The 26,885-nt window shown below is 38.5% G+C and overlaps 1 protein-coding gene across 1 annotated transcript in view; it reads right to left on the bottom strand.

Annotated features, from left to right (window-relative positions):
• Nucleotides 1-10,476: 10,476 nt before the first annotated feature.
• EFCC1 (EF-hand and coiled-coil domain containing 1) overlaps nucleotides 10,477-26,885 on the bottom strand; it is a gene marked incomplete at its 3' end in the record, with an annotated part of 91,997 nt that continues 75,588 nt past the window's right edge. Inside the window, exons 6-8 of the mRNA XM_083351713.1 lie at nucleotides 22,119-22,277; nucleotides 14,985-15,054; nucleotides 10,477-10,610 (exon numbers count right to left, since the gene is read on the bottom strand). Coding sequence (XP_083207839.1) covers nucleotides 10,477-10,610; nucleotides 14,985-15,054; nucleotides 22,119-22,277 — 363 coding nt within the window. The remainder of the gene's footprint in view (nucleotides 10,611-14,984; nucleotides 15,055-22,118; nucleotides 22,278-26,885) is intronic.

The following is a 26,885-nucleotide window of genomic DNA, read 5'->3' as shown; positions in this document are numbered from 1 at the left end:
ATAAATACACTTCACTTCACTGTCCTTATTGCCACAAAATGACTCCTAATATAGGCTATTATGTGTACCAATTATGGTTTGCTAATCATAATTGATGATTTCTGAATGTTCTGTGAAACAACCTATTATGGCTTTTTCAGTAAATCAAAATACTGATTTAGCATAATGATGACTTAAAGTTAGCCAGATAAAAACTTTTCCTGGAGAATTTAAAGATCAGTAGCAGAAGATATATTTTCCCATCTTCAACTGAATCTTTAGGTAGGACTGGGAGATAATTCTCTCTGAAACTTTGCATGGAAAATAGTGTCAGTCATTATACAGAGGGGTGAGCTAAATGGGAATTTCCTACAGGCCTGCAATGTATTATTTCCCAAATGGTAGTACAAAGCACAGGTAGAGAAGGAAAAAGTTATTCCTATGTGTCCAAAATTTAGTTTTGTGTTTGCCCTCTTAAGCTATAATTACTGTAGGTAATGACAACATCAGTTATCATCATGGAAGAACAACCCTCCTATGCATTATACCTGGTTAATGGATATGTGATTGATCATGTGGTATCAAGCTGTTTTTGATTCCTAGTGACAACATAGATAGAATTTATCCATGATGACCTGTTCCTAACCTGGTGTTTCAGGTCTTCCAACTGGTCTTCTAACCTTGTCTTTCATTGTCACTACAACTGAGTCTATCCATCTTGCTGCTGGTGTCCTCTTCTACTCTTTTCTTCTACCTTTTCTACCAGCAGAGCCTTCTCCAGAGACCTGGGTCTTTGCACAATGGGTCTCAAGTAGGATTGTTTGAGCCTGGTCATTTGTGCCTTGAGGGAGAACTTTGGGTTAATTTGGTCAAAGATTCATTTGTTTTCTTGGCTGACCACAGAATTGTCAAGTGTTTTCTCCAACACCAAAGTTCAAAGGAGTCAATGCTCTTCCTATCTTGCTTCTTCAAAGATGAACATTCACTTCTATAGAATGTCACAGGAAATCCCATCGCTTGCACAATTCTGCTCTTCGTTGATATAGACATAGCATGGAATTTGAATATCTTTTCCAACACCTTCATGGCTCTCTACTGAGTGCTAGTCTGCAGCCTATTTCTTGACTGCTTGTCTTTTATTACTGATGGTTGATTGAAGTGGCTAGCTACCACTTCAATATCTTCACTGTTTATTTTAAGACTAGTTGTTCAGCCTGTTGTCATTAATTTGGTTTTCTTTATATTTAATTTTAGTCTCATTTTTCATTGTTGTGTTTGACTTTGAGTACCAGGCCTTGCATATTCTTTGCATTTTTAGCTATAATAGTGTCATCAGCACAGCATGGGAAAATGAGATGTTCTGGGATGCCCATTTTCCTGAGTACATTCCACAGCTTGACATGATTGACAAGCTCAAAGCCTTTGTATAATTGCATACTGCCTTCTTTTTGATACTCTTCAGCTTTCTCAATGCCCAATGTGCATCAGTAATAATGTCTTGTGTTTCTCAGCCCTTCCTAAAACATGAACATCTGGCATCTCTTTTTCCATGTAGAGCTCTATAGATATTACAGACCTTGAACATTTACTGTTCGTCAGACTAGATGTTTTTCTGCAGTTCTAGTTTCTTATTATTACTATTCTGTTACCAATTTTGTAGATTTGGTGCTGCTTTATGGTCATTGCTCACCCAGAATTGTGTTGGTTTCACTTTAATAATGTATTAGGCCTTACATTTTCCCATCCATTTTCTCCTCCATATAGCATATATTGCCAAATCTGCCTCTTCTAAAAGTTTGGAGAAGCAATTCAGTTCAGACTTTGTGAAAGATATACGAAGTAGTCATGCTGCTTCAGCTCAATCGAACTGGGCACTTTCTTAATAATATACTAAGTGCAAACATCTCTTCTTTTGTAGGAAACCAATTTGAATTTTGCACCACCTTATCAATCTTGTTCAAGTCAATTTCTTTTTGAAGTGACATTGCTAAAAGGCACAGATCAAGATATATATCCAATCTATTTAATTAATGTGGTGTGACTTCCCTGTGTGAAAAAGCATTTCCTTTTTGGAAACTCATTATTCGCTCTACTCCAACTTTCTTTATAGTGACAAGAACTAAAATAAGCTATCAAGAGTATGCATTGAAGGTCTGGAAGCTTATGTAACCATCTGATGTTTGATCTCTAGAAAAGACTTGGACAGCCACCTGTCTGAAATGGCACAAGGTCTCCTGCTTGAGCAGGGAGTTGGACTAAAAGACCTCCAAGGTCCCTTCCAACTCTATTCTGACTTCTGACATTCAGGTCAGTCTAGACCAGGGCTTTTCAACTTTTTCACCCATTGTACCACTTTTAGGATATGGCAACATCTGAGCATGCTAGTAAAGTTATGCTTAAAATTCTACAAGCTAGACTCCAGCAGTATGTTGATCGAGAACTACCAGAAGTACAGACAGGATTTCGAAGAGGCAGAGGAACTAGAGATCAAATTGCTAACATTATGCTGGATCATGGAGAAAGCTAGAGAGTTCCAGAAAAACATCTACTTCTGCTTCATTTACTATGCTAAAGCCTTTGATTGTGTGGATCATAACAAACTGTGGAAAGTCCTTAAAGAGATGGGCATACCAGACCATCTTATTTGTCTCTTGAGAAACCTATATGCGGGCCAAGAAGCAACAGTGAGAACTGGACACGGAAACACTGATTGGTTCAAAATTGGGAAAGGAGTCCGGCAAGGCTGTATACTGTCGCCTTGCCTATTTAACTTATATGCAGAGCACATCATGAGAAAGGCAGGGCTAGATGAATCAAAAGTTGGAATTAAGATTGCCGGAAGAAACATCAACAACCTAAGATATGCAGATGATACCACTCTAATGGCAGAAAGTGAAGAGGAACTAAACAGCCTCTTGTTGCGAGTGAAGGAGAGTTGAAACTAAACATTACGAAAACCAAGATCATGGCATCTGGCCCTCTCAATTCCTGACAAATAGATGGGGAAGAAATGGAGGTAGTGACAGATTTTATTTTCCTGTGCTCCAAGATCACTGCAGATGGGGACTGTAGCCAAGAAATTAAAAGATGCTTGCTCCTCGGGAGGAAAGCCATGGCAAATCTAGACAGCACACTAAAAAGCAGAGACATCACCCTGTCAACAAAAGTGCGGATAGTCAAGGCTATGGTCTTCCCAGTTGCAATGTATGGCAGTGAAAGCTGGACCATAAGAAAGGCTGAGCGCCAAAGAATTGAAGCCTTTGAACTATGGTGCTGGAGAAGACTCCTGCGAGTCCCTTGGACTGCAAGGCGATCAAACTGGTCAGTCCTAGAGGAGATCAACCCTGACTGCTCTTTAGAAGGCCAGATCCTGAAGCTAAAACTCAAATACTTTGGCCACCTAATGAGAAGGAAGGACTCACTGGAGCAGAGCCTAATGCTGGGAAAGATTGAGGGCAATAGAAGAAGGGGACGACAGAGAATGAGGTGGCTGGATGGAGTCACTGAAGCAGTAGGTGTGAGCTTAAATGGACTCCAGAAGATGGTAGAGGACAGGAAGGCCTGGAGGAACATTGTCCATAGGATCGCGATGGGTTGGACACGACTTCGCAACTAACAACAACATCTGAGTACCACCAGTCACCTAGCAAGGTGTCAAAAACTTGATGACCAAAAAAAGGAAAAAAAGTGAGGAAGTACAGGTAGTCCTTGACTTAGTGACTGTTTGAAGTTACAATGGCACTGAAAAAAGTGCCCCTCAAGCCACAGCCGAGCAAGACACCTGCCTGCCTGCCCAGTGGTGCTCTTCCTCCTGTCCAAGGTTTTCATTGTTGTGAGCATTTCTGTTGAGGATTGGCAGCGCGGGTGGGGGGGGGAGTTTGGTTTTTATTCCCCCCACATCTGGTTGCAGCAGGTTTTGGTCACTTCACATGACCCTGGGACACTGTGACCATCATAAATATGAATCAGTTGCCAAGCATCTGAATGTAAATCACAAGACCCTGGAGATGCTGCAACATTCCAGCTGATCGGCGCTTCTTCTGGGCTCAGAAGCGCCAGGATCAGCGCTGAGCTCCAGCTGGAGCCTGGCACTGATCCTGGCACTTCCGCTGAGCCCTGAGAGCCCCAAAGAAGCGCTGATCCTGATGCTTTCACTGAGCCCTGACAGCCCTGCAGCTCCAGCCATCTCTCGCTCAGGCTTGTACGGTGCTGCCACCGGTTCAGGTCATTCCCGTCCCTTGCTACCACTTTTCTAGGATGGTTGTGTACCACCTGCCAGGTGCCAATGTACCACAGGTGGTACCCGTACCACTGGTTGAAAAGCCCTGGTCTAAAACATAATACAAATGCATGGATTTTTTTTTATATGGGAAATATGTAACTTTGCTATAAATGATTTCCACTTTTATAACAATGATGTATATTCATTACATAATTATGGCGAAAGAAATATCTCATCAATTACCTATTTCCCTGTACAGGTTGTCCTTGACTTACAACAGTTCATTTAGTGACCATTCAGAGTTACAATGGCACTGAAAAAGTGACTTATGACCATTTTTCATACTTATGACTGTTATAGCATCCCCATGGTCACGTGATCAGAATTCAGATGCTTCGCAACTGACTCATATTTATGAAGGTTGCAGCAGCCCGGGGTCACGTGGTCACCTTGTGTTACCTTCTGACAAGCAAAGTCAATGGGGGAGCCAGATTCACTTAACAACTGCAGTGATTCACTTAACAACTGTGGTAAGAAAGGTCATAAATTGGGGCACAATTCACTTAACTGTCTCAGCAACAAAAATGGGCTTGTGATTGTAAGTCGAGGATTACCTGTAATGGCTAATGCTCATTAAATAACCTAGCATTCATATATAGGGAAGATATCTTAATTGATAACTTATCTGCAAGACATTAATACATCTGTAAGGAAAATGGCCTTTCTAGATTTAGAATATTGTAATTTCCTCCTTCAGTATTATGAGTTATAGAGTCTTGGAATAGTCAATCTTCAGTAATCCTTAATACTAAAACCAGTTTTTCTCTTTTGTTCTGATTTTTCTTCATAGTGAGTAACCTCTAGGACCTAGAAAAATCATGGCAAGTCTGTCAATGGGACCTTATCCCCAACATTTAGGAGGACTATAGTTCCAGGAAAGAAGAAATAAATTTCCCCATTTGTTATTTTGCTGCATATGCTACGTGACTCAAAGCCATATAAAAATAAAATTTAAAAACTATGAAAACCCCAAATATAAATTATATCCATGGCAAGCAGGCAAGTCATCAATGATGCATGTGATGCCAGCATGTTTTAATAGCAGATCCCTATAATTATAAAGTAGATAAAAGTTAAGTCTTAATGTTTTAAAGTAGTTTACATTATCTGTTGAGTGAGTGCGTTCTTGTAGAAGAAACTTTTGTACCATTGACCAAATATCTCCAGTGATGGTGACTTTCGTAGTTTAGAAGACTCTTTGTCTTCTCACCAACGTATACCACAGAGAAGAGTTTTTCCAGAACAAGCAGATGCTGGAGATGCAGCATTAGAATCTACTATAACCAAGAAGCCAGAGTTAGAGTAAATGTGACTTTTATTCCTACCAAGTCTTTCCCAAATAAGTCACTGCAGGCAGGCAGGTTGCCTACCTTAGCTTTTCTGTTATTGTTGTAATATAGTACAGTTTGGAATAACTCATCTTCAGATGGATTCTAGTAGCAAATGCATTTTCTTTGCTCTCCTCAAAGTTGCGCAAGAGACTTTAACATAGATTCTAGCCCGTGCTAGTCTTTATCCCAAGACTTCCTCCACCATTGTTCTAGCTGCTAACCCTGCTGTTTCGTTGTCCTGAGCTTCCTGAATAACCAGTGGTCTCAGCTCTTTCCTTTAGATCTTCAGAAGCCATTCTGTCCACCGTCTGGATCATTTCCCTGCCTCAGACTGACCATGTCCTTAACAGAGTCTCTGTTCTGAAGGCACAAAAAAACATGCCCCATACAGTCAGAAAGCCATTTAGATTCATTCCACTAGGCCCTGCTACCACTGCAGAGGAATTCTAGTCCGTATAATAGTATAAAAACTATTAGTGATTGGTTAATTAAAAAGGGACCGTATATTGGCTCTTAATGTTCTGATCGTTATTTTCTGGTCCTGAGCAAAAAGACAAATGTTTTACAAAAATGTGAGCAGTAACCATTTGGGCAGTCCTATGAGGGTCAGGAATATCGTCCTTTCAAGTGGGATCCACATGATCACTCCACACAGATTGGAACCCCCCAAAATTACTAAAATGAGAATTCCAGCACTATATCTGTAGACATCCCAGTCAGTTAAGGTACTGAGATTGCATGCAGCAGGATAGACAAAATGAATCTCTCTCTCTCTGTCTCTTAACACACATACACAAACACAGCTTCTGCAAGCAAGGGGATTAGCAAATGGGAAGGGAAAGGTGGATGAATAAGTTGCCTGACTTGATATCACATCATTGCATATTTATTTTTTCATTAATTATTTTTTTAAAAAATAAACATGCTCCCTAATCGTTTTCTGTAATTGCTGGTAAGATATTGAAAAATCACCATTCCTTTTTTTGTCACTGCTGGAGCACAAGAATCAAGACTGACTCCCAAGAACCAGCTCACTCTGCCAGGGGTGTTGGACAAACATGGCCACATAATCTGTGGCTTAGTGTGATAATTCAGGAGTCCATTTGCCAGCAGATCTAAGAACAATTTCTGCGAGGATTGTAGCCCAATTTCCAGCACAGTGGAACAAGCAAGCAATAAACATGTTGCCAAACTATTGGCTACTGCATTCTCTTACTGCAAATCAGCATTTGCATTTGAAACCATGATCTGGGAGCAAAACAAAGTAATAGACATATCCAAAATGCTTCCAAATAAGGCTTTCACTGTGCAAATCAAGTTTTTCTCATTCATAAAATTCTATGGGTGGTCGAAATGTTGACATCTCCCTTGTTTTTCTAATGCATTCCCTTTTCATGCTAAGAAAAGAATCCACTGAGAAGGCAGAACAGATGCACAATGTCTTTTGATTATCAGCAGCATTTATCAGAACTGCTCTAGTACTTTCCCTCTGAGCTTATCAAAGAGAGAATAATGTCACAATAAACACATGAAGACAAGTTTTGTACAATCCAGCTATCCTGAAAATTTAATCATTTATTCCAATATTTTAAAGAAGCTCAATCTTTAAGTATGCATGCTTAAGGCTGTAATACTGTTTTAATCAAACAGTGCTTTGAAATATCTTGCCTTAAGATATAAATTAAAGAATGGTGCAAAACTAAATAATAGTTAAGTTGGCCATGAGAAAAAAAAACATCCAAATCCATACTGAGAGAATATCTTTATTAGTCTATCTGAAAGCTTATAAACTGTGGCACACAATGGAATTTCCAGAAACATGCCACGAAGGAAGGTGGTTAAAATATACAGAACAAAAATAAAGAAGAAACCAGGGAGATGGAAAAATATAATGTAGTGCATGTGTTATATAAATCACATTATTATCCAATGATAATATCCACCTGAAATAGAGACAAAAAAGTCAAGGTGTGCTAAACTGTAATGTTGGGTTTGGGTTTGCAAATTGTGTGATTCAGCCACTGAAAGTTGTCTAGGCACAGTACACTGACCAAACTCAGCTAAGTTGGCATCATTCAGAGCCTTGGTGGAGCAGTGGGCTAATGCCTCCTTAAGTAACACCAGCTGCCTGCAATTAGTGCAGGTTCAAGTCCCACCAGGCTCAAGGTTGACTCAGCCTTCCATCCTTCCGAGGTAGGTAAAATGAGGACCCAGATTGTTGGGGGCAATAAGCTGACTTTGTAATAATGCCGCTTGGGGTGTGTGTGTGAAAGCCCTAATAAGCAGGCATATACATAGAATGAAGGCTACTGCTAAGCTTGTAAGCCGCCCTGAGTCTTCGGAGAAGGGCGGGATATAAATGGAATTAAAATAAAAAAAAATCACGGTTAAGCCATGGGGCAGCATGATCTTCAAACCAGATCAATAGTTTCATATTGAGATAATCAAGCATTCAGTTATCAGTCATCTGTCATATGTTTTGGAGATAAGCCATTTTCATAAATCCTGTTTATGTAACAGGCCAAGGGAAGCATGCACCAAGTTGACTGGCCTCTCTCTGACTGCCACCAATCACCTGAACTTCAGCAGAAATTCTAAAGCTTTAACGTAAATTTCTCATGAGCTAAAAAAAATCAGTAGGCAACTGACCACACCTTGATTAATATCAAGGATCTAGAATTCTTGGAAAATCAGTGCACAAGGAACAATGACTGAATTAGAACTAGTGTCTGCTCTGAGCTGACTGGAAGGTTAGGCCAGGACATAGACCAGGATACTTTACAAAGATAGGTAATGGGAAGGACTACCACTTAAAGAATTCAAGTACTGTATATACCTTCAAAGATATAATCAGAAACTTCCTGTGATTCTCTCTAGCTCCTATTACCCTCCCCCCCTTTTTGCTGCACTAGCATTATTTTTTTTTAAAAAAAATCAAGGTGACTTAATATAATCACCTATATTTTACTAGGGTTGAAGATAACAGTCAAAAGGTCTTACCAGGATATATTACATTTGTAAATTTCCAGTAAAAAAAATGCAGACCTAATTCTAGAATCAAATAAACTCTGTGTTTACAAGTAGCTATACCATACATTGTTCAGTCAGATTATTTTAACACCCAAGTTCCTCCAAGTACGTGCAATAACAATAACCTGTAACTATTTTACAGATTGTTGAAAGGCAGGAATAGACAGATGGAAGATAAGGAGGTACCGATAAAGACAGATGTGAATGGTTTGTGGTAGATGAACAGTATTTCTCCCTTAATACCGTAACTAAAGTAGCTCTCATCCAAACAGAAAACAAAACAAAGAGTGGGTTTTTCTATGTGAAAGAATTACACTTTGCTTCTTTTACATCCTCTCCCAAAGCACTTTGTTTCTTGTTTTCCTGCTCCCATTTTGCACCTAACTTCAATGGAAAGTTGTTAAGATTCCATTAAAAAACAAAGGGCTACATACAATTACTGTAGATCTGGAATCTTTTTGGTGCCCTTGTATAATTGTTGCAGTCCAGATGCGATAGCTTAAAGTAATTCCTGCAGACTTCAGGTCAGTTTTATTCCTCCTTTAATGTATAATCCTTCTAGGTACTTTTTAATTTTATTTTCTTCACATGTAGCATTGGGCCACCAAGGAAATGCTCAAGAAAAGAACTCTAAAGGTAAAGGTTCCCCCGCACATGTGTGCTAGTCGTTTCCGACTCTAGGGGCCGGTGCTCATCTCCGTTTCAAAGCCGAAGAGCCAGCGCTTGCCCGAGGACGTCTCCGTGGTCATGTGGCTGGCATGACTAGATTCCAAAGGCGCACGGAACGCTGTTACCTTCCCACCGTAGTGGTCCCTATTTTTCTACTTGCGTTTTTATGTGCTTTTGAACTGCTAGGTTGGCAGAAGCTGGGACGAGTAACAGGCGCTCACTCTGTTACGCGGCACTCGGGATTCGACCCGCCAAACTGCTGACCATCTGATTGACAAGCTCAGCGTCCTAACCCACTGAGCCACCACGTCCCTTAAATGAACTCTACTGGAATAATATTTAAAAATGCAAATTAATCTTCTCTGCTATGTTCAGAAAAGTAACTTTCTACAGGGTAATAATATTATTTTACATATGATAAATTATAGCTAGTCCTTGCTTAACAATCACTTGTTTAGCAAATGTTCAAAGTTATGACAGTGCTGAAAAATTGACTTATGATTGGCTCTTGGGCTTATAACAGTTTCACCATACCTCTAGTCAAGGGATTGCCATTTGCATCCTTCCCAGCTGGCTCTAACAAGCAAAGCCAATGGGGAAGCCGGCAGGAAGTAATAAGTCATAGTCACATAATAAATCACTTAATGACCATTTGCTTAATAATCAGAAGCAGAGTGTTTATGTGAATTTTTGCTTAGTGATAGAAATGACCATCCCAGTTAGGGTCATTAAAGTAGGGACTAATTGTAGTGTATGAATGATACTGGTAAAGTAGAGATTTCAGGTGCCACTTAATGCCATAAGGAGTAAATACTGGATAAAATTAAATTGTACATTAAACGAGAGTTTGGGGTACTTTGGAAATATTGAACATAATTTCAGGTTTCAGATGTATGTTGTACTTGTATAGGTTCTCAAATCATATATCCAATTGTATAAAGTCCCATAAGAAAGGATGAAAGATCCATCTCTCAAAATCTATTCAAGGCTCATTGCCGGTCCTTACAGATAACCTTGGACTTTCTGTTCCATTTGCCTCTCTCTTTATATTTATGCCATTTATTTTATCATTCCATCTCTTGCATCGGACCATTACATAAATGGTGGCAGAACCCTCCATGATTTTGCATTGCAACTTTTAACCCTATGGTTATAATTGCAAAACATAATCAGAGGCATTATTGCTCAACAGGAGATAACCAAAGAACTTGACAAAGACTGGTGTCCTGGTGTTTTCTCAAGAGACTTGCTTCCGGTGAGTTTGCAGGCAGCCAGCTCATGGTAGAGAGCATCTAGGACTTCAACAATAGGCGGTTTTCCTTTAAGATAAAGAAAAAAAAAGTGTTGAATTAACAAAATCAAATTTGTGCAATTGCAACTATGGGTGTGTGCTGAAGCCTAAAAAAGAAGGAAAAGGAGTAGGAGGAGGACCACCATATGTATCAGAGGCAATATGCTTTTGAGTATGTCACTAAGAAAGGCAACAGGAGCTTATGACTGTGTTTGTATCCTATTTGTGGGAGGTGATCATCTATTTGTAAATTAAAATCGTAAGCAATTTAAATGAACCTTTTGTCTGATGCATCAGGGCCCGTCTATATCAGTGGTCCTTAAACTGGGGCTAACTTGCTTACTTACTTACTTACTTACTTACTTTATTATTTACTTACTTACTTACTAAATTTATATGCTGCCCATATTGTTACCCAGAGCAGTAATTTGGGTGTATCCTGGAGGTAACAGAGTGATTTGCAACTGCTTGCTTATGATCAAGAATCCAGTTTAGCATTGCAACTATTAAGACTCTTGTGTTTTTTGTATGGATAATAATAGTATTTGAGACCCAAAGAAAAGGTAATTGAATCAAACAGTTTCAGCATCACTGTTCTATATTTTTCTTCAGATCAAAGTAATCCCAAGTGAAGTAACCCCTTTATCTGGCATGTTGCTTTGCCTTACAGACATTGGGGTGATTAAGATGAAGATTCATTTATCTTTGAATAAAGAATGGAAAACGTTTCGAAGTATTTGTCCTTCTAAAACAGAACAGAATGTGTTGGAATGCAGATATAAAAATAATCTCATACCTCAAATCAAATTTGGCTTCTAGCCTGCTACCGCACTGATAATCTATGGTAGCCACTGTTTTTGTTCTGCCAAATAGGCAACATTTTATGAACATTTTGGGAAGGCATTCATGCATTAGTGAGTAAAAATGCATGAGAAGAAAAGCAATCTTAAGGGAAAAGCTTGTGGGCAGGGAACTACTGGCATATAATAAGCCCTTGTGCACACTCGTCCAATGTTAAAAACATTTTTTAAAAATAACTCCAGCTGCTGATTAAAAACAATTTTTACCTTGCAACTGACACTTTCCCCCTTATGCAGCACCCTTGTGCAGTATACAACTGGGTTAAGGCAGCCCTGCTTGTGAGTTCAGCTTCTACACATTTTGAGACATAAGTAATTCTGACTGAAAAATCAAATGAGGAAGCATACCACACAAACATGGGTGGAATTGAACTTTAAGCTTAAGATGAGACAATTGCGAAAAAGAGCAGGCCTTTTATCTCTTCGTCAATTTCTAGTTCAAAACACAGTTACAAACTATGCTATCAAGAACGTGCATTTTTTCCCTCACTACTGTAATTATTTATGAAAAGGCAAACAGGAAAACTCCATATAAATAAATATTATTTTTCCCACACTGTAAAATTTAACTGCCACTTAAAAATTTTTTTCCAGCCTATAAAAACATGAGATCAATATACAACATATTATATAAAAATATCAGATTAATATACAAATAAGCATACTAAATCTATTTCTTTTAAATTAATCTCTTAGGCTGAAAATTGCCATGAGGTTTAATTCCCAACCCTATGAACCACTTTTTTGGTGGGTCCCCTTAAATTCAGTGGAATTGCAATGTGCATAGGATCGAAGTGGAATCAAAGATTTCTATTTTTTCCTCTCTCTATCTATATATCTACTTCGTACTGAAATAAATATAATTTTGTTTGGAGTTGTAAGAAGAATCTGGAGCGCTGTCTTCCTAGGATAATAAAAGAAAGCACATAGCAAACTTCACTATAAAGAACAAAATCATCAAACAACCTTTGGAGCCTGAAAATCTCATAACAATGGGATCTGCACAGTGGACTGCCTGGGGAGAAGAGAAAACTCAAGAAATGTGTGTATTGTATAAAGATGAAAGGTTATTATGTTGAAGATCTGACCTACTTTCTTTGCTAAACAACAACACTGTCTTCTGTTTTTTTTCCTCTTTTCATTGAGGCAAAAAAAGGAAATCTAAGATTGTTGAATAAATATTTGAAAGAAAATAAGGGCTAGAGGGCATACATTAGACCTTCCTGTAATCCTATACTGTACAAAGTTACTGGGAAAAAGAAGTTGGGATGAAGAAGCTTATGCTAGCAATGCAAATTGCCAGCATAAGCCTCTGTGCTGGATCAGGCTACTAGGACCATTAGGAATAGATCTATACCACTAATCAGGCACAATCTGGCACTAGATGTCTCCAGTTACATTACAGAATGATATGTTAACCTCCATATATGTTCAGGGAATTCCAAAGTTGGAACATTATTTCAAGTTCAAAATTTCAATAACATTTTTGCTTCTTTCAAACTTAAGCAATATTTTTTATATATTATTTCATTTCTCTTTTACCAACTGAATAAATTACAAGATGTCTGCCCATCCCCACCCCTTCATCTAGACCAGGGGTGTCCAAACTTTTTTCAAAGAGGGCCAGATTGGATGAAGTGAACATGCTGGAGGGCCGAACATTTTTCCAAACATTCTTTGAACAATTGCAATTGATGCAGTTGTAGCAGCGAGTCCTCCCAGGCTGGCCCTCTCCATCTCTGCAAACAACTCTGGGTGGCTCACAATTCAAAAACATTTACTGGTATTACAATTAAAATCTTCAAAACATTTTAAAACAAAAAACAGTAAAAACCATTAAAACAATTCAAAACATTAACATCTTTTCTCCTACCCTCTCAAGTTGGTTTTGAATGTGGAATCTGATTTAGAATTTTACCCATCTAGTTGTGTATCATCTGGAAACTTACAGAATTCATCATTTCCCCCCCACAAGTCACTTTTAAAAAATAAAGGTAGGGGACGGAGGGCTGAATCTAGTCACATCCCACCTAATCTCTCTTTCTAATTTCATGAGAAAAAGTTGCCAATCGCTTAGCTAAAGTGGAATTGAAAAAAGTGCAGGCAACTGACTTGATCCCTGCCAGAAATGGATGTGAAACATTCAGAGATCGAGAGAAAGAAAGAAAGAAAGAAAGAAAGAAAGAAAGAAAGAAAGAAAGAAAGAAAGAAAGAGAAAGAAAGAAGGAAAGAAAGAAAGAAAGAAAGAAAGAAAGAAAGAAAGAAAGAAAGAAAGAAAGAAAGAAAAGAAAGAACTCCCCATTCAGACGACCAGCGGGTATTTATAAAACCAGAAACCGTTTTGATTTGCAATGCCCCATTTTAAGAGAGGCTGCAGAGTTTCCACAGGTGGCCTCTGGAAGTTGCCTGAAGCATCCAGGGTGGGATTTAGAGTTAAGGTTCTGGGTAGAAAAGCCGCCTTTTGTAACCTGGGCTGATTTCCGAACACGCCTGACTTGCAGGAATCGGTGCAAAGCAGAAACCGAAACTAAACGGGCTGCATAAAAAGGACTTGCATCCACTTGAGCTTCACAAAAGCATCGGAAACCTTCGCAGACCGAATATACAGTAATCTGTTTTGGCTCCTCTCCAGTCTGATCTTCAAAGGGCAACAAGTGCCGACGTGAGCCTCTCTCTCTCTCTCGGGGGAGGGGGTGTTTTTTTATGGTGGTTCTCACGATTTCTTTTACGAACAGATGAGCATCCAGTTGTGTCCTTAACGGAGCATAAAACTTTCTCCCGCAGGGGGTGGAAAAAGCAGAGTATCGTGTGTGTGGGGGGGGAGAGGTAGAGATAGGCTGATTTTCTGGCTATGGACGGTGAACTGAATGAAAGCCCAATGAGGGGAAGGAGACAGATTCTGCAGTGGAGGTTGGGGACGTCGCGCCTGCGCCTCTCAGAAGGGAGGGCCGCATTTACATAGAGCAGGGAGGGCTGTCCGAGGGCCATATTAATCCGCCCCGCGGGCCGCAAATGGCCCGCGGGCCGGACTTTGGACATGCCTGATCTAGACCAAGGTAGCATTAGATGTTTTTTGCACCATCCCCAAACCACCACCATATCACCAGCTATTCATTCCTCCTGTAAAGTTGTCTTTTCTCACCCATTTTGTTGCCACATCAGAGAATTATAATCTTGGTTCAACGGAGTGACTGCACTTTTTTTTGGGGGGGGGAGGGAGGTATGCCCTGATTCATTGAAATCCTTTCTTAGCTTAATTGATAGCTACTAGGATGAAACAGACATTAAGAATCTCTCTTTTCCTCCCTCCCTCCCTCCCTCCCTCTCTCCCACCCTTTGTGTCTCTGTCTCTGTCTCTGAATCTTTAAGATCATTAACTATATACCATCTAACTATCTTGATCAAGCCATTTCTGAGCAACAGAGTATCTAATATATTGGAGCAGTCCCAATTCTCTGCCCTCCGGAGAGGTTTCCTGATAACCAGTGGTCTTGCCAGCCAAATTGTGAGGTTCAGTACCAAAGGTTACTGTACTTTCTTACCATGTTGAGAGTCACAGCAGGATTCCAAAGTGTTCAGTAAGATTTTCCCCAAGGTGCGCTTAGAAATGTTCTTCAAAACATAAAACAATATTAGGGAGTTTTATCTGCACATGTCAATACTGAAATATATTAATCCTCTTCCAAAATCTAATATTCACACCAACTGCAACTATTGGACTTACTTTTAATGTCCTTTATGATCAACAAACAAGTTGGCAATTAAGAGGAACTGTATACATCAATGGTGCAAATATACATCAGACAAAGAGACAAAGAGATACAACAGAATGTAAACAGAAGGTGAATGTGCAAAACATATTCCACAAGACAGCTAGATAATGTCATAACACAAAATGTATGTTGCTGCAAAACAAGACTGATAGGCATTGTTTACCCATCAGAAGACAGTTTGGGTTTTATTTTCATGTCCTTTAAGAAAAGGGCCTCCGTGTAGTCCATCTTTCCCTTTTTCATGGTGGATAGTCAGACTATCAACCTGTATACGTGGTCAGTTTTGTAGTTCTACATACAGTCAAACAGAATGGGTAGGCTCAATACAATGTACTTGGTCTTCATTTGCCAATTGTGCGAGCAAAGTATAAAAAAAAATGCTCATGGAGAGATGAAAGGGAGAAAGCATGAGATGCAGACAGGCAATAAATTATATAGTAGACATTGTGGGACCAGGAAGATGTGCATGATACAGAAATCCTTGAAAAATAGTTTTGAGAGTTTGAGTTTTGAGTGTTTGATTTTCTAGCCCTTATGCTTTGAAGTAATTGTATTCATTCGTGAAAGCTAAATTTAATTTTACTGTTATTTTTAATTCTCTACATTTAAATCTCATCTTTCCTCTAACAATTGATCACCTTCAAAATTAAGTAAAGATGATGTCTTTTTGAGACTGAGCTCAATCCACAGGAACTATTTCCCTCCCATGTTTGAAAAAGAACCTACCACGTTCTTTATGAGTGTATTGTTATATAGATTCTTAAACTCTGCAGGAGATATTCTTAACATCCAGGCCCATGAGCGGTAAGTCATCATATTATTACCACTTAAGAGCCATGATATATGATAACACACAAGACCCAGGGTAATATCTTCACAGTGGTGTTTTATGTGTCAGTTGATGGATTGCTTAAGGAATGATTTTCAGCATGGTGATGGACAATGAGAATGTAATGATATTTTTTTGCCAATTATAATCACTCATGGCACTTTATTAGCTTATCCTTCATTAGATTCTGACTGTCACAAGGAGCAAGCATTGCCACAACTGAAGACGTGAAAGCCTGACAAATATAGAAGAAATGTAATAGGAGAATACTACATATTCTCCTATTACATGAGCCTTGGTGGAGCAGTGGGCTAATGCCTCCTTAAGTAACACCAGCTGCCTGGAATTAGTGCAGGTTTGCATCCCACCAGGCTCAAGGTTGACTCAGCCTTCCATCCTTCCGAGGTAGGTAAAATGAGGACCCCGATTGTTGGGGGCAATTAAGCTGACTTTGTAATAATGCCGCTTGGGGGTGTGTGAAAGCCCTAATAAGCAGGCATATACATAGAATGAAGGCTACTGCTAAGCTTGTAAGCCGCCCTGAGTCTTCGGAGAAGGGCGGAATATAAATGGAATTAAAATAAATTTTATATATATATATATATATATATATATATATATATATATATATATATATATATATATATATATATATATATATATATATATATTCATAAGAGTTATTAACAGAATTGGAGCATCAAATCAGCCTAATTTTAGCTATCAGATCAGCTCTCATTAGATGTAACTACATTCATAATAAAAAGTGGCCTTAAATGCAATTTAGAAACAAGAGAAAAAACAGATACAGTGCAGGTAAATTTAGTAAACTGGTTTTTGATTTTTATAATACCTTGTTCCTAAGACATCTGTTTTCTTTTCTCCACAGCATGCAAGAAAAATCCTTTAAATACTAAAGTTATCATATATACATGTAATCTATACATTCCTTTTCAGGGAAAGCAATTTATACAGAGCACAGAAAAGTAACAAAGAGTAAGTCAAAGTTATTAGAGCCGCAAGATAAGAAAAGGAAACATAGCTAAACTAATTTTAACAGCATCATTCATTGTACATTTTCTTATCTTTCTTTCCTTACTTCCATCATGTCCATCATTTCTTCATACCAAATTGTTTTATAAATGTTTCACTTTTCATTATGTTCATCTAATGGCTTTCTCTGTCTAGAGATAGCCCTCAAACTGGGAATTTCTGTTGGGTGTGAAGTAGAGACTTGGGAGCTTTCACAATCTCAGTTGCCCACCATCATCACCCAGGCCTCTACTGGAGATCCAGCACTTGGGAATGTCACCTGAAGCCCTGCACCTGTTGTGATTCAGGGTCAGCCTGTGGGTTCGGCAGTTGGGTCGGACGCCTCAGAGGAGGAGGGGGGTGTTGAAGACCTTGCTGAGGGGGTTGAAGATCTTGCTGATGAGAGCCCTCAGCCAGGCCTCTCCCACTTGGTCACCATGGAGACCCAGCTGTGTGAGCCTGACAACGTGGATAAAGATGACCCACAGCTGGCCCTGCTCAAGGACGCCCGACGCAGGAGGCAGTCAATTAGGAATAAACAGAGGAAGGCAATGGGGTTTCTCGGAAGGAGGCAGAGAGAAGCCACGCCCTGAACTCTATATAAGGGGAATGTCTGGGAGGGCTGGTTTGCTGAAGGCAACCGCTCGGATAGTTCATGTTTCTTAAAGCTCCTGTTTCTTGGTTTGTCTTGTTCCGTTTGTTTTTGTAGTAATAAATTTGGCAGGCGTAATTCCAGCCTCTTGCCTTCTTGTAAAAGGGGTTGTCCCTGCCTTTTCTGCAGGGCCGGTAGCAGGCTGGTACAGAACAGCACCATGGCCAGCTACTGCAGTGCCCCAAAGCAATGCTGCCCTGGCTGCCCCATTCTATACAGGCCCTGCTGTTGGTGATGAGCCATATCTAGCAAGGCCCAATGCAGGGCAGCTGCTGGCCACCCCAGGCCTTCTTCTCAAGATCGCTTGTGCCGTTCTCCAAACAGCACATGCCACCCTCCAAATAGTGGGCGCATTCTTGCAATTCTTCAGAAAGCCTTTGGAAAGCCTTGGAGGCCTTTTTGAAGCATCCTCAGAATGGTGGGTGCTATTTGGAGAGTGACACACAACAATCGCCAATATGTGAATGACCATTTTCACACGTGTTCTACACAATCTAAATTATACCAGTTCAGTTTCTGAAATACATTTTCACTTTTTGATTCATAATTAGCCCTTTACTTTCCTTCCCATAATAAACCAAGACTATTTTTATTACTTCTTTCATTTCTCTTAGTTTCACAGACATACAGTGTATCTCTTTTTCTTTCCTTTGATAATTCATGTTCTTTATCATTTACTCTTTTTCAAGTCACAATTTCTACATGACAAGGTGATCACCATATGGCCCTGGAGCTACTGACCTAATGATGTGTCATGCCCCCTTCGGAACCTGAATCTGGGGAGGAAGGTGAGCCGGAACCAGAGCCGATGGAGATTGAGGGGGAGGCGTCGTTGGCTTTGGAGGAATATGGGGAGGAGCAGACTGAGGCAGGCCAGGGCCTTTCAGGACTAGGACAGCTGGAAGGAAGGGAGGAACAGGGGCAGGATGACCAAGAGAGGCAGAGCTCAGGCGATGAGCAAGGACCACCCCTTCTGATCCTCGAGCACAGAGAGTGGAGAGAAGGAGGGAACAGCGTAGTTGGACCCAACTTCTTGGGAGGAGAGCATCCTGCCCCTCTCCACAAGGCACACCTGGGGACTGAGACTTAAGGAGATGCTGTGGGCAATATTAGGGCAATATATCAGAAACAAACAGCTCGTATAATAGTAAATAATATTTTGACAGAATCTTGTAATATTGAAAAGGGTACAAGACAGGGATGTCCGCAGTCACCTTTGCTGTTTGTTTTAACATTGGAAATATTACTGATTAAAATACGAGATTCAGATAAAATTAAGGGAATTCAAATAAGGGATCAGGATTACAGATTGAGGGCGTTTGCGGACGATCTGGTTATTACAGTAACTCAGCCGGATTATTCAGTTGTAGAATTGATGGAGATAATAATGTCATATGGGAAAGTTTCTGGATTTAAGATAAACATACAAAAAACTAAAATATTGTCTAAGAATAGGTTGCTTTAGAAGAGCTAACGGGATTTGCAATAGTTAAGAAGATTAAATATTTGGGGATCTACCTGTCAGCCTCTAATGTAAAGTTATATAAAAATAATTATGAACTCTTATGGGGGAAAATACAAAAAGAATTCGACAGTTGGAATAAATTACAATTGTCTTTACTGGGAAGAATTGCAGCAGTGAAGATGAATGTTTTGCCAAAATTTTTGTTTCTGTTTCAAATGATACCTATACTTAAAAAGGACTCAAATTTGGAGGAATGGCAAAAAGGGATTAACAAATTTGTCCGGGCAGGGAAAAAGCCACGAGTTAAATTTAAGATAATGCAAGATACGCGTGAAAGAGGTGGTCTTAGAATGCCTAATTTTAAATTATATTATGAGGCTGCTGCTTTGTCATCGATAAGCGATTGGTTTAATTTAACTCTAGGGAGATTATTAAATCTTGAGGGTCATGATTTGTTATTTGGATGGTATGCATATTTATTGTATGATAAGAAGGTGGATAATGTGTTTAAGATACATATTTTAAGGTATGCTCTGTTGCAAGTTTGGAAAAAGTATAGACATAAGTTAAATTATAAGATACCAATTTGGGCAATACCTAAACACGCAATAGAAAATATAAATGTGGGGTTTAAACATGATGAGATTACATATAAGGAAATCTTAAGTTTAGAAAGGAATGTATGGCAATTAAAGCCATATAATATTTTAAAAGAAGAAAAGATAGTTCAAACTTGGTTCCAGTATGGGCAATTACAGGCAAGATGAAAAGAGGATCAGAAAGCTGGCTTTTCGATGACTGATGAAAATTTGGTAAAACAAATTAGAGATCAAGGCCAAGCGCATATTAAAAGGATATATAATGCATTGATAGAAATTGATTCAGAAATGGAACTTGTTAAAGATTGTATGATAAAATGTGCCCAGAACTTTCAAGAAGTTATAACAATGGATACTTGGGAAAAGATTTGGGTTAGAAATGTAAAATTTACCCAGGCCCAAAATTTAAGAGAGAATTTTTATAAAATGTTTTATAGGTGGCACTTAGATTCTAAAAAATTAGCAAGTATGTATCCGAACTGCCAGCCTAAATGTTGGAGGTGTGGCTGTGAGGATGCAACATATTTTCATATATGGTGGACTTGTAAAAAAGTTAAAGTTTTTTGGATTAAAATTTGGTGGAACATGCAAAAGATATTTAAGAAAAAGATAAGGTTTTCTCCACAGTTCTTTTTGTTGGGTATTGTTACAGATTTTACTGTTATAGAAATTAAATTGATGTTGAATCTAATTACGGCGGCGAGACTTTTAGTAGCACAATATTGGAAGAAGGAGGACTTGCCGACTATAGAAGAGTGGACTCTGAAAGTTTCTAACTTGGCAGAAATGGCAAAGATTTCAGCATATTTGAAAGAACAATTGCAACAGAGATATATTGTGGAATGGAGAAGGTGGATTGAATATATTCAGAATAAATATGGGAATAAAAAGTTTCATTTAGTATTTGAATAGTTAGTGGATTTTTATGATGTATTACTAGTTAGTTATTTTATCAATATTATGATTATGGAGAGTTAAAGTGTGAAAAAATAATTTAATGTTTTATTTTTGTTGTTAGCATATTCTAGCTTATGTTTGCATTGTTATACCCTGTATTCAGCTCTGGGAAGTCCGGGAGGGGGGAGGGGAGGGGAGGGGAGGGTGGGGGAGAGGGGAGGGGGAGGAGGGAGTTTTTTGTATGTGAAAATGTATTGTAAAACTTTTAAATAAAAAAGGAGATGCTGTGGGGAGGGGCATTTGCTGGGAACAAATGCTGAATTATTGGAGGCTGGTGTGCCATTGCTGACGTTGGAAACAACCCTCTGATCTCTTGTTCTGTGTGGTGATTTCTACTTGTAAACCCTGAAACTCTGACCATTGGACTGGCTCACAAACTTGATTCAATGCTCCAGACCTCAGAATGAATTTTGGCTTCTTGTCTGAAACTACTCATGCAAGCTTTTAGTTCCACAGGTTAGTTAGATTTTGATGTATGTTCCTTTCTTTGTTATCTACTTGGTGGAGATTGTGCACAGGCTGGCAGAAGCTGTGGGCAAGAGAGGGCTACAGCAGGTATATGCACTATAGAGTGGCTGGAAGGCTACTACAGAGAATGAGTTCTCTGGGATCTTGTACTCTGTAGAGGACTCCTTGGGAGATAAAATGGGGTGTGTGTCTTACCGAAGCAACTTGCACCCTTCCATGATGACTTCCCCATTGACTTTGCTTGAGGGAAGTCGGTATAGGTTGCAAATGGCATTCACGTGACAAATGGTCATGCGTGCTAGTCATTTCCAACTCTAGGGGCCGGTGTTCATCTCCATTTCAAAGCCGAAGAGCCAGCGCTTGTCTGAGGACGTTTCCGTGGTCATGTGGCCAGCACGACTAGATGCCAAAGGCGCACACCGTAGTGGTCCCTATTTTTCTACTTGCCTTTTTACGTGCTTTTGAACTGCTAGGTTGGCAGAAGCTGGGATGAGTAACAGGCGCTCACTCTGTTACACAGCACTCGGGATTCGACTCACCAAACTGCCGACCTTCTGATCGACAAGCTCAGCGTCCTAACCCATTGAGTCACCGTGTCCCTAACAGCTACCAGCTACCTTAAACAAGTGTAAAACTCTCCTAGCTCTAAACTGTAGAGAGAGCCTTGAATATCTCTAATGGAAAATTATTTATCTAGATTTTCATGTTTTCCTTTTCTAAGATAGCTATCTATAACTGAACTTTTTTTCAGCAACTCAGTGTGATAGCAGATAAAGTCTGTCTACTGAAGACCTTGCAGAAAATTACAGAGGATGTCCATCTATTCTATAATGAGGAGCAGCAGCTAAGCTTGTTGTTTCTTCTACTACTTCATTTTTGTTTTTTTGTCTTTTTTTCTTACCAGATCCCGGAGTTGCTGAAGCAGCTGTAAAACATCCAAGAGCTTTTCTTCCACCAGTGACAGCCTTACTCTCTCTGTCTCCAACATCTGGAATTCCATCTTCATCAGCTCAGACTCCTCCGCCTTCTGTTGTATTTCCCCTGGAAATGGGCCTTTCATCTGCACAACAGATGACATGAAAAATATTGCGCATCACAAAAATAAAAAGTCTGACTTCTCTGTCTGAGTCTGTAGTAGGTGCCTTGGAAGTCTGTCTTCAAATTAATTTTACTAAATGGAATGTGTCAGTGAAAAATAACAGTTAGTAGGAAGTATGCACAAGTATGTGATTTTCTATTTTATTGATATCTTGCTGACTACTTGATGTAGTTAGGATCAGCTGGGGATTTTAAATGCTGCCATTCCAAATATATTTTCTACATGCACATATAATTTCCAAGGAAAGCAATATACACAAAATTGCCTGCTACCGTTAATTCTATTCTACAGTTTCATTGCCCCTATAAATCCGGAGTTCCCACTGAAGCCATAATAAAATACTTCTCCTTCAACCATGACTGTTTCAGAATAACCTTATTAAATGTAGACCAAGCTGCACTACTGTGAAAAACCTTTGATTGCTTCAAATGCAATCATTTGATATGTCACAATCCAAGGCCTATTCTCTGCCAGAACAAAATGCAATACACAGAGGAATAGACGTAGATTATAGAAAAACAGGTTCCAAGTGAATGTTAGAAAAAAATAATCCTGCTGCTAAGAACAGGTTGAATATAAAACCCATTATTCAGAGAGTAAGTGGACTTTCCTTTCATTTTGACCAGGGTGTGGCTGGCAAGCCATTTGTCAGAGATCCTTTGATTTGGAACAGTCAATACATTACATAAATGGTCCCTTTCAACTATTATTCTTTTAAGCAGAAGAGGAAATATTTGCTTCAGTTTGTTTGCATGCTCAAATAATTATGACTGAAAGATTGGCTACAAGGTATAGGGCATATGGTCAATACAAAGTTAACTTTAAGCACACAGTCTTTGTTTGAAAATTCTTACCCGGTGATTCCAATATTTTTTATTTCTCACCATGTACATATATGTACACATATAAAGTACAGTCAGTACTATGCAGTGCTTTTTTTGTAAAAAAAAAAAAAGGTGCCGGAACTCACACATGTCATACAACCTGCCTTGCCTACCCTACAAGGTTCCATCCAAAAAAGGTGCCGGAACTCTGTTCTGGGCATTCTATGAGAAAAAAAGCCCTGGTACTATGGTTTAATGTCACAAGAGAGATGCAATCCTTAAGTTTCATTTAGCAAAATGGTGATCTTCAGGAGCTAGCAGCTTCTTAAATAATCTCTTTTAAGAGAAACCATGACAGATTCTTACCTGTGGGAAGAGGGGCCCAAATCCATAGTTTCCTGACATTATTTTATTTTATTTTATATTAGTTTATTTTAAATAATGGTCTATGCTACTCTGCTATTTGAAGAAAGAAAAGAAAAATAATTAGGAGAATCCAGTAATTAAAGCCCCAATACCTCCAATTTGAAACATAAAGAGTTGAGGCAATTAAGATATGTTATTTAAGGAACAATAAGGATTCATGGCTAATCCTCCTCCTGTAATGGCAGAATAGATGCAAAATTTCTAAGCACTGCACATTGCACAGAATCTAATTATAATCTAATATTGAGCAATTGAGACAACTAATAAATTGACTTAATAATATAACAGAGATCTTGTCTGCAAATCCCTGTAGTCTGAATTATAACTAATAAACTCTGATTACTGTAATATTAAACAGCTTCATTTATTAAGAGAAAATTTTCAACATGGAAATACCTAAAATGGTGACTATACTCACAAGCCTTGTAGTATATCATGAGTCCCACTAAGTTGACTTCAACTAACGTAAGTGGTATGACTATGAAGGCATACAGAATCTATTGTATACCTTTATTTTAATTCTCATCTGTTGGCATTGTACAATTACTGCAACACTTGGGCTAGTGGCTTGTGTTGCTCCAAGGCCATCTTTATGAATGACCTAATTGATGCAATGGAAAACATACTAATTAGATTTGTAAATGATACCAAGATGGGGGATTTGTCCTTCAGGGACAAAAATCACAAAATGACTTTGCCATTCCTGCACTGAATGGGGTGTTGGATTAGATACAAATCCTTTACAATTCATAAATGGTATGATTGTATTACTGGGATTAATGTAAGAAAGAACATCCTATAGGCTAAGTTTCTATTGATTCATTGGCCAAAATATTATAGTCTGCCAAGCAGGAAGATTGCCCAGCTTAAATATTTATTGGCTATTTGAATCCCTGCTTACATTTTAACAATTCAGACAAAACTCATTCTGCTTTGCTGTAACAAGCAATAATAATTCTTGCTGCATCCTTAAATATTATCACTCTCTGCAGTTGCTTGTAGCAAAACAGAGGTATATTCCATTGTTTTTTTTAATTGAAGTTTAAAACAAAACTTCCTCAGGCATACATTTTACATTTTCCAGTCCTTGTTCACCCTTTTGTGTAAGCTTTGTCCATTATTATTGCAGTTCCAACCATACCTGGAGTTCTTTGAGAGAGAATTAAAAAGAAAAGCATGCTGTTAACTTCCAAGGTTGGCTTTAAAATTGGTAGGAAATACTACCATAATCGATTATTTTGTAACTGTTATTTGAATAAAGTGTGAAATAGTTTAGGATCCATCCAGAATTTCTTTAACATACCCATTTCTTTTAGAGCTACAGTATAATATATTCGAATTTGCTAATTGACAGGATCGGCTTAAAGTTAACTTAATTCTCTTATTCAACAATAAAGTCACCTTCTGACTTCTGGATAAATCTGCAATTTGGTAAGATGACATAGTCTCACCAACTATTAAATGTTTTATTTAAATTCTTATATTCACAGTCCTTTTGTAGCCAAAAAAAGCACATAAATAATTGCTTGCTCTTGTCAGTCATAATATTACCACCATCTGATCAGCAGCCTGGTTTAGACATTATTTGTCTTTCCTGAGACAATGATAAACTGGGGTAGGTTATTTTCACTACAACATCTTGTTCCTGTCTTCATGGGTAACAACATTCTTATAATCATCAGCACTGGCTTCCCTACAACACACGTGCCTATATCCAAAGTAAGATTGAAATGTGTCAATTGCCTGCAATATTATTCCAGAATGTTCTATTTCTTTCTGCCCATATTTTCTTTGTTAGATAAACAAATTCAACAAAAGGATTTTCAGCACGTATCTCATAACGGTAAGCTCATTGGGTATCTGCATTTTGTACCAATAACAAAACCAGTGAAGAAATTCTGCAAAAGGTTCCCATGAGCTTATTACATTGGGTTTGAATGCAGCCTCAGTTATTTTCTTGATTAGCACTGTAAATGTGCTGCAATTATTGTATTATTTTCCAACTTTTAAAACTCTTTTGGAATATACAGTAACACTGCAGGCTGGTTTTAATGGTGCTACATTGTCATTACATCTAAGGTTAACTTTTTAACTTTTGTATTATTGTATTTTATTGTTGTTAGCTGCCCTGAGTCCTTTGGGAGATAGGGCGGCATATAAGTCCCAATAATAAATAAATAAATAATAAATAAACTAAATCCTTGTAAAAGTTGTTCCAATGTTCATGTTATCTATCCACTAGAAAATGCCTGCTTACAGTTAATTGCTTACAGATAATGCATATGACTTGGTCAATGAATAAATATATTACAGCGAGTTAGATATCTATGCTACAAGCAACATTTTGTAATTCTAGGCTTAGATTTAGAGTTTGCTAATGATTGCTTCAGTATATCATCTGCTATCTGACACCTTCATTAAAATTTCTTTGCAAAATAGTTCTCTAACTGCAGCTCTTTATTGGAATTCACTTAAAAAGGAAACAAAGAAAACAGCTCTTTTCATCTTCTAGCTTTTGTAAAATCTAAGCAGATGAAAAAGATTGGATCAATTATTGATTCTTTCTGGTGCCCATTATTCTTGACTTGCCTGGAGTTGAAATGATGTCTAGTTTTATATACTTTTATATATTTCTTTCTAAGACTTGGGAGTTAGATGCAGAATTAACCTGAAATACTCGTGTATAAGGAAGTTAGCGTATCTATCCAGATCTCAGAATTTTAGAGATCTGGAGATGTTTAGAAGACATTTCTAGAAGTGTAAAAAGGTCTACCACTTGACAAATCAAATATTTATTTCCAATTTCCTCAGGATAAAAAACTATGCCTCATAATAGCACAAAGTAGATAAAATACTAAAGAAAGAAAGGGAAGGTCTAAAGTAGCAATTGGGAAGTTGCTAATTCCACTTATACACTGGTTTTCTGTTTTTACATATATTAACAGCATCAATTGGAAGAGGTGGAATTTGCAATGGAAGAAAGGAACATAGCTACTCTTACAATGAAATATATATTTATTTGCATTTATGCACAAATATACATTTGTAATAAATACACAGTATGAACCACAAGGCTATATAAAGTGTGGTATAAGACCAAGCTAGGTAATTATGTCCATCTGTTGTTGTTGTTAGTTGCGAAGTCGTGTCCGACCCATCGCGACCCCATGGACAACGTTCCTCCAGGTCTTCCTGTCCTCTACCATCTTCTGGAGTCCATTTAAGCTCACGCCTACTGCTTCAGTGACTCCATCCAGCCACCTCATTCTCTGTCGTCCCCTTCTTCTCTTGCCCTCAACCTTTCCCAGCATTAGGCTCT

Source organism: Vipera ursinii (genome assembly GCF_947247035.1).
Source record: "Vipera ursinii genome assembly, chromosome: 2".
In the NCBI taxonomy this organism is placed as follows: domain Eukaryota; kingdom Metazoa; phylum Chordata; class Lepidosauria; order Squamata; family Viperidae; genus Vipera; species Vipera ursinii.
This window is presented reverse-complemented; position numbering and strand designations above follow the sequence as displayed.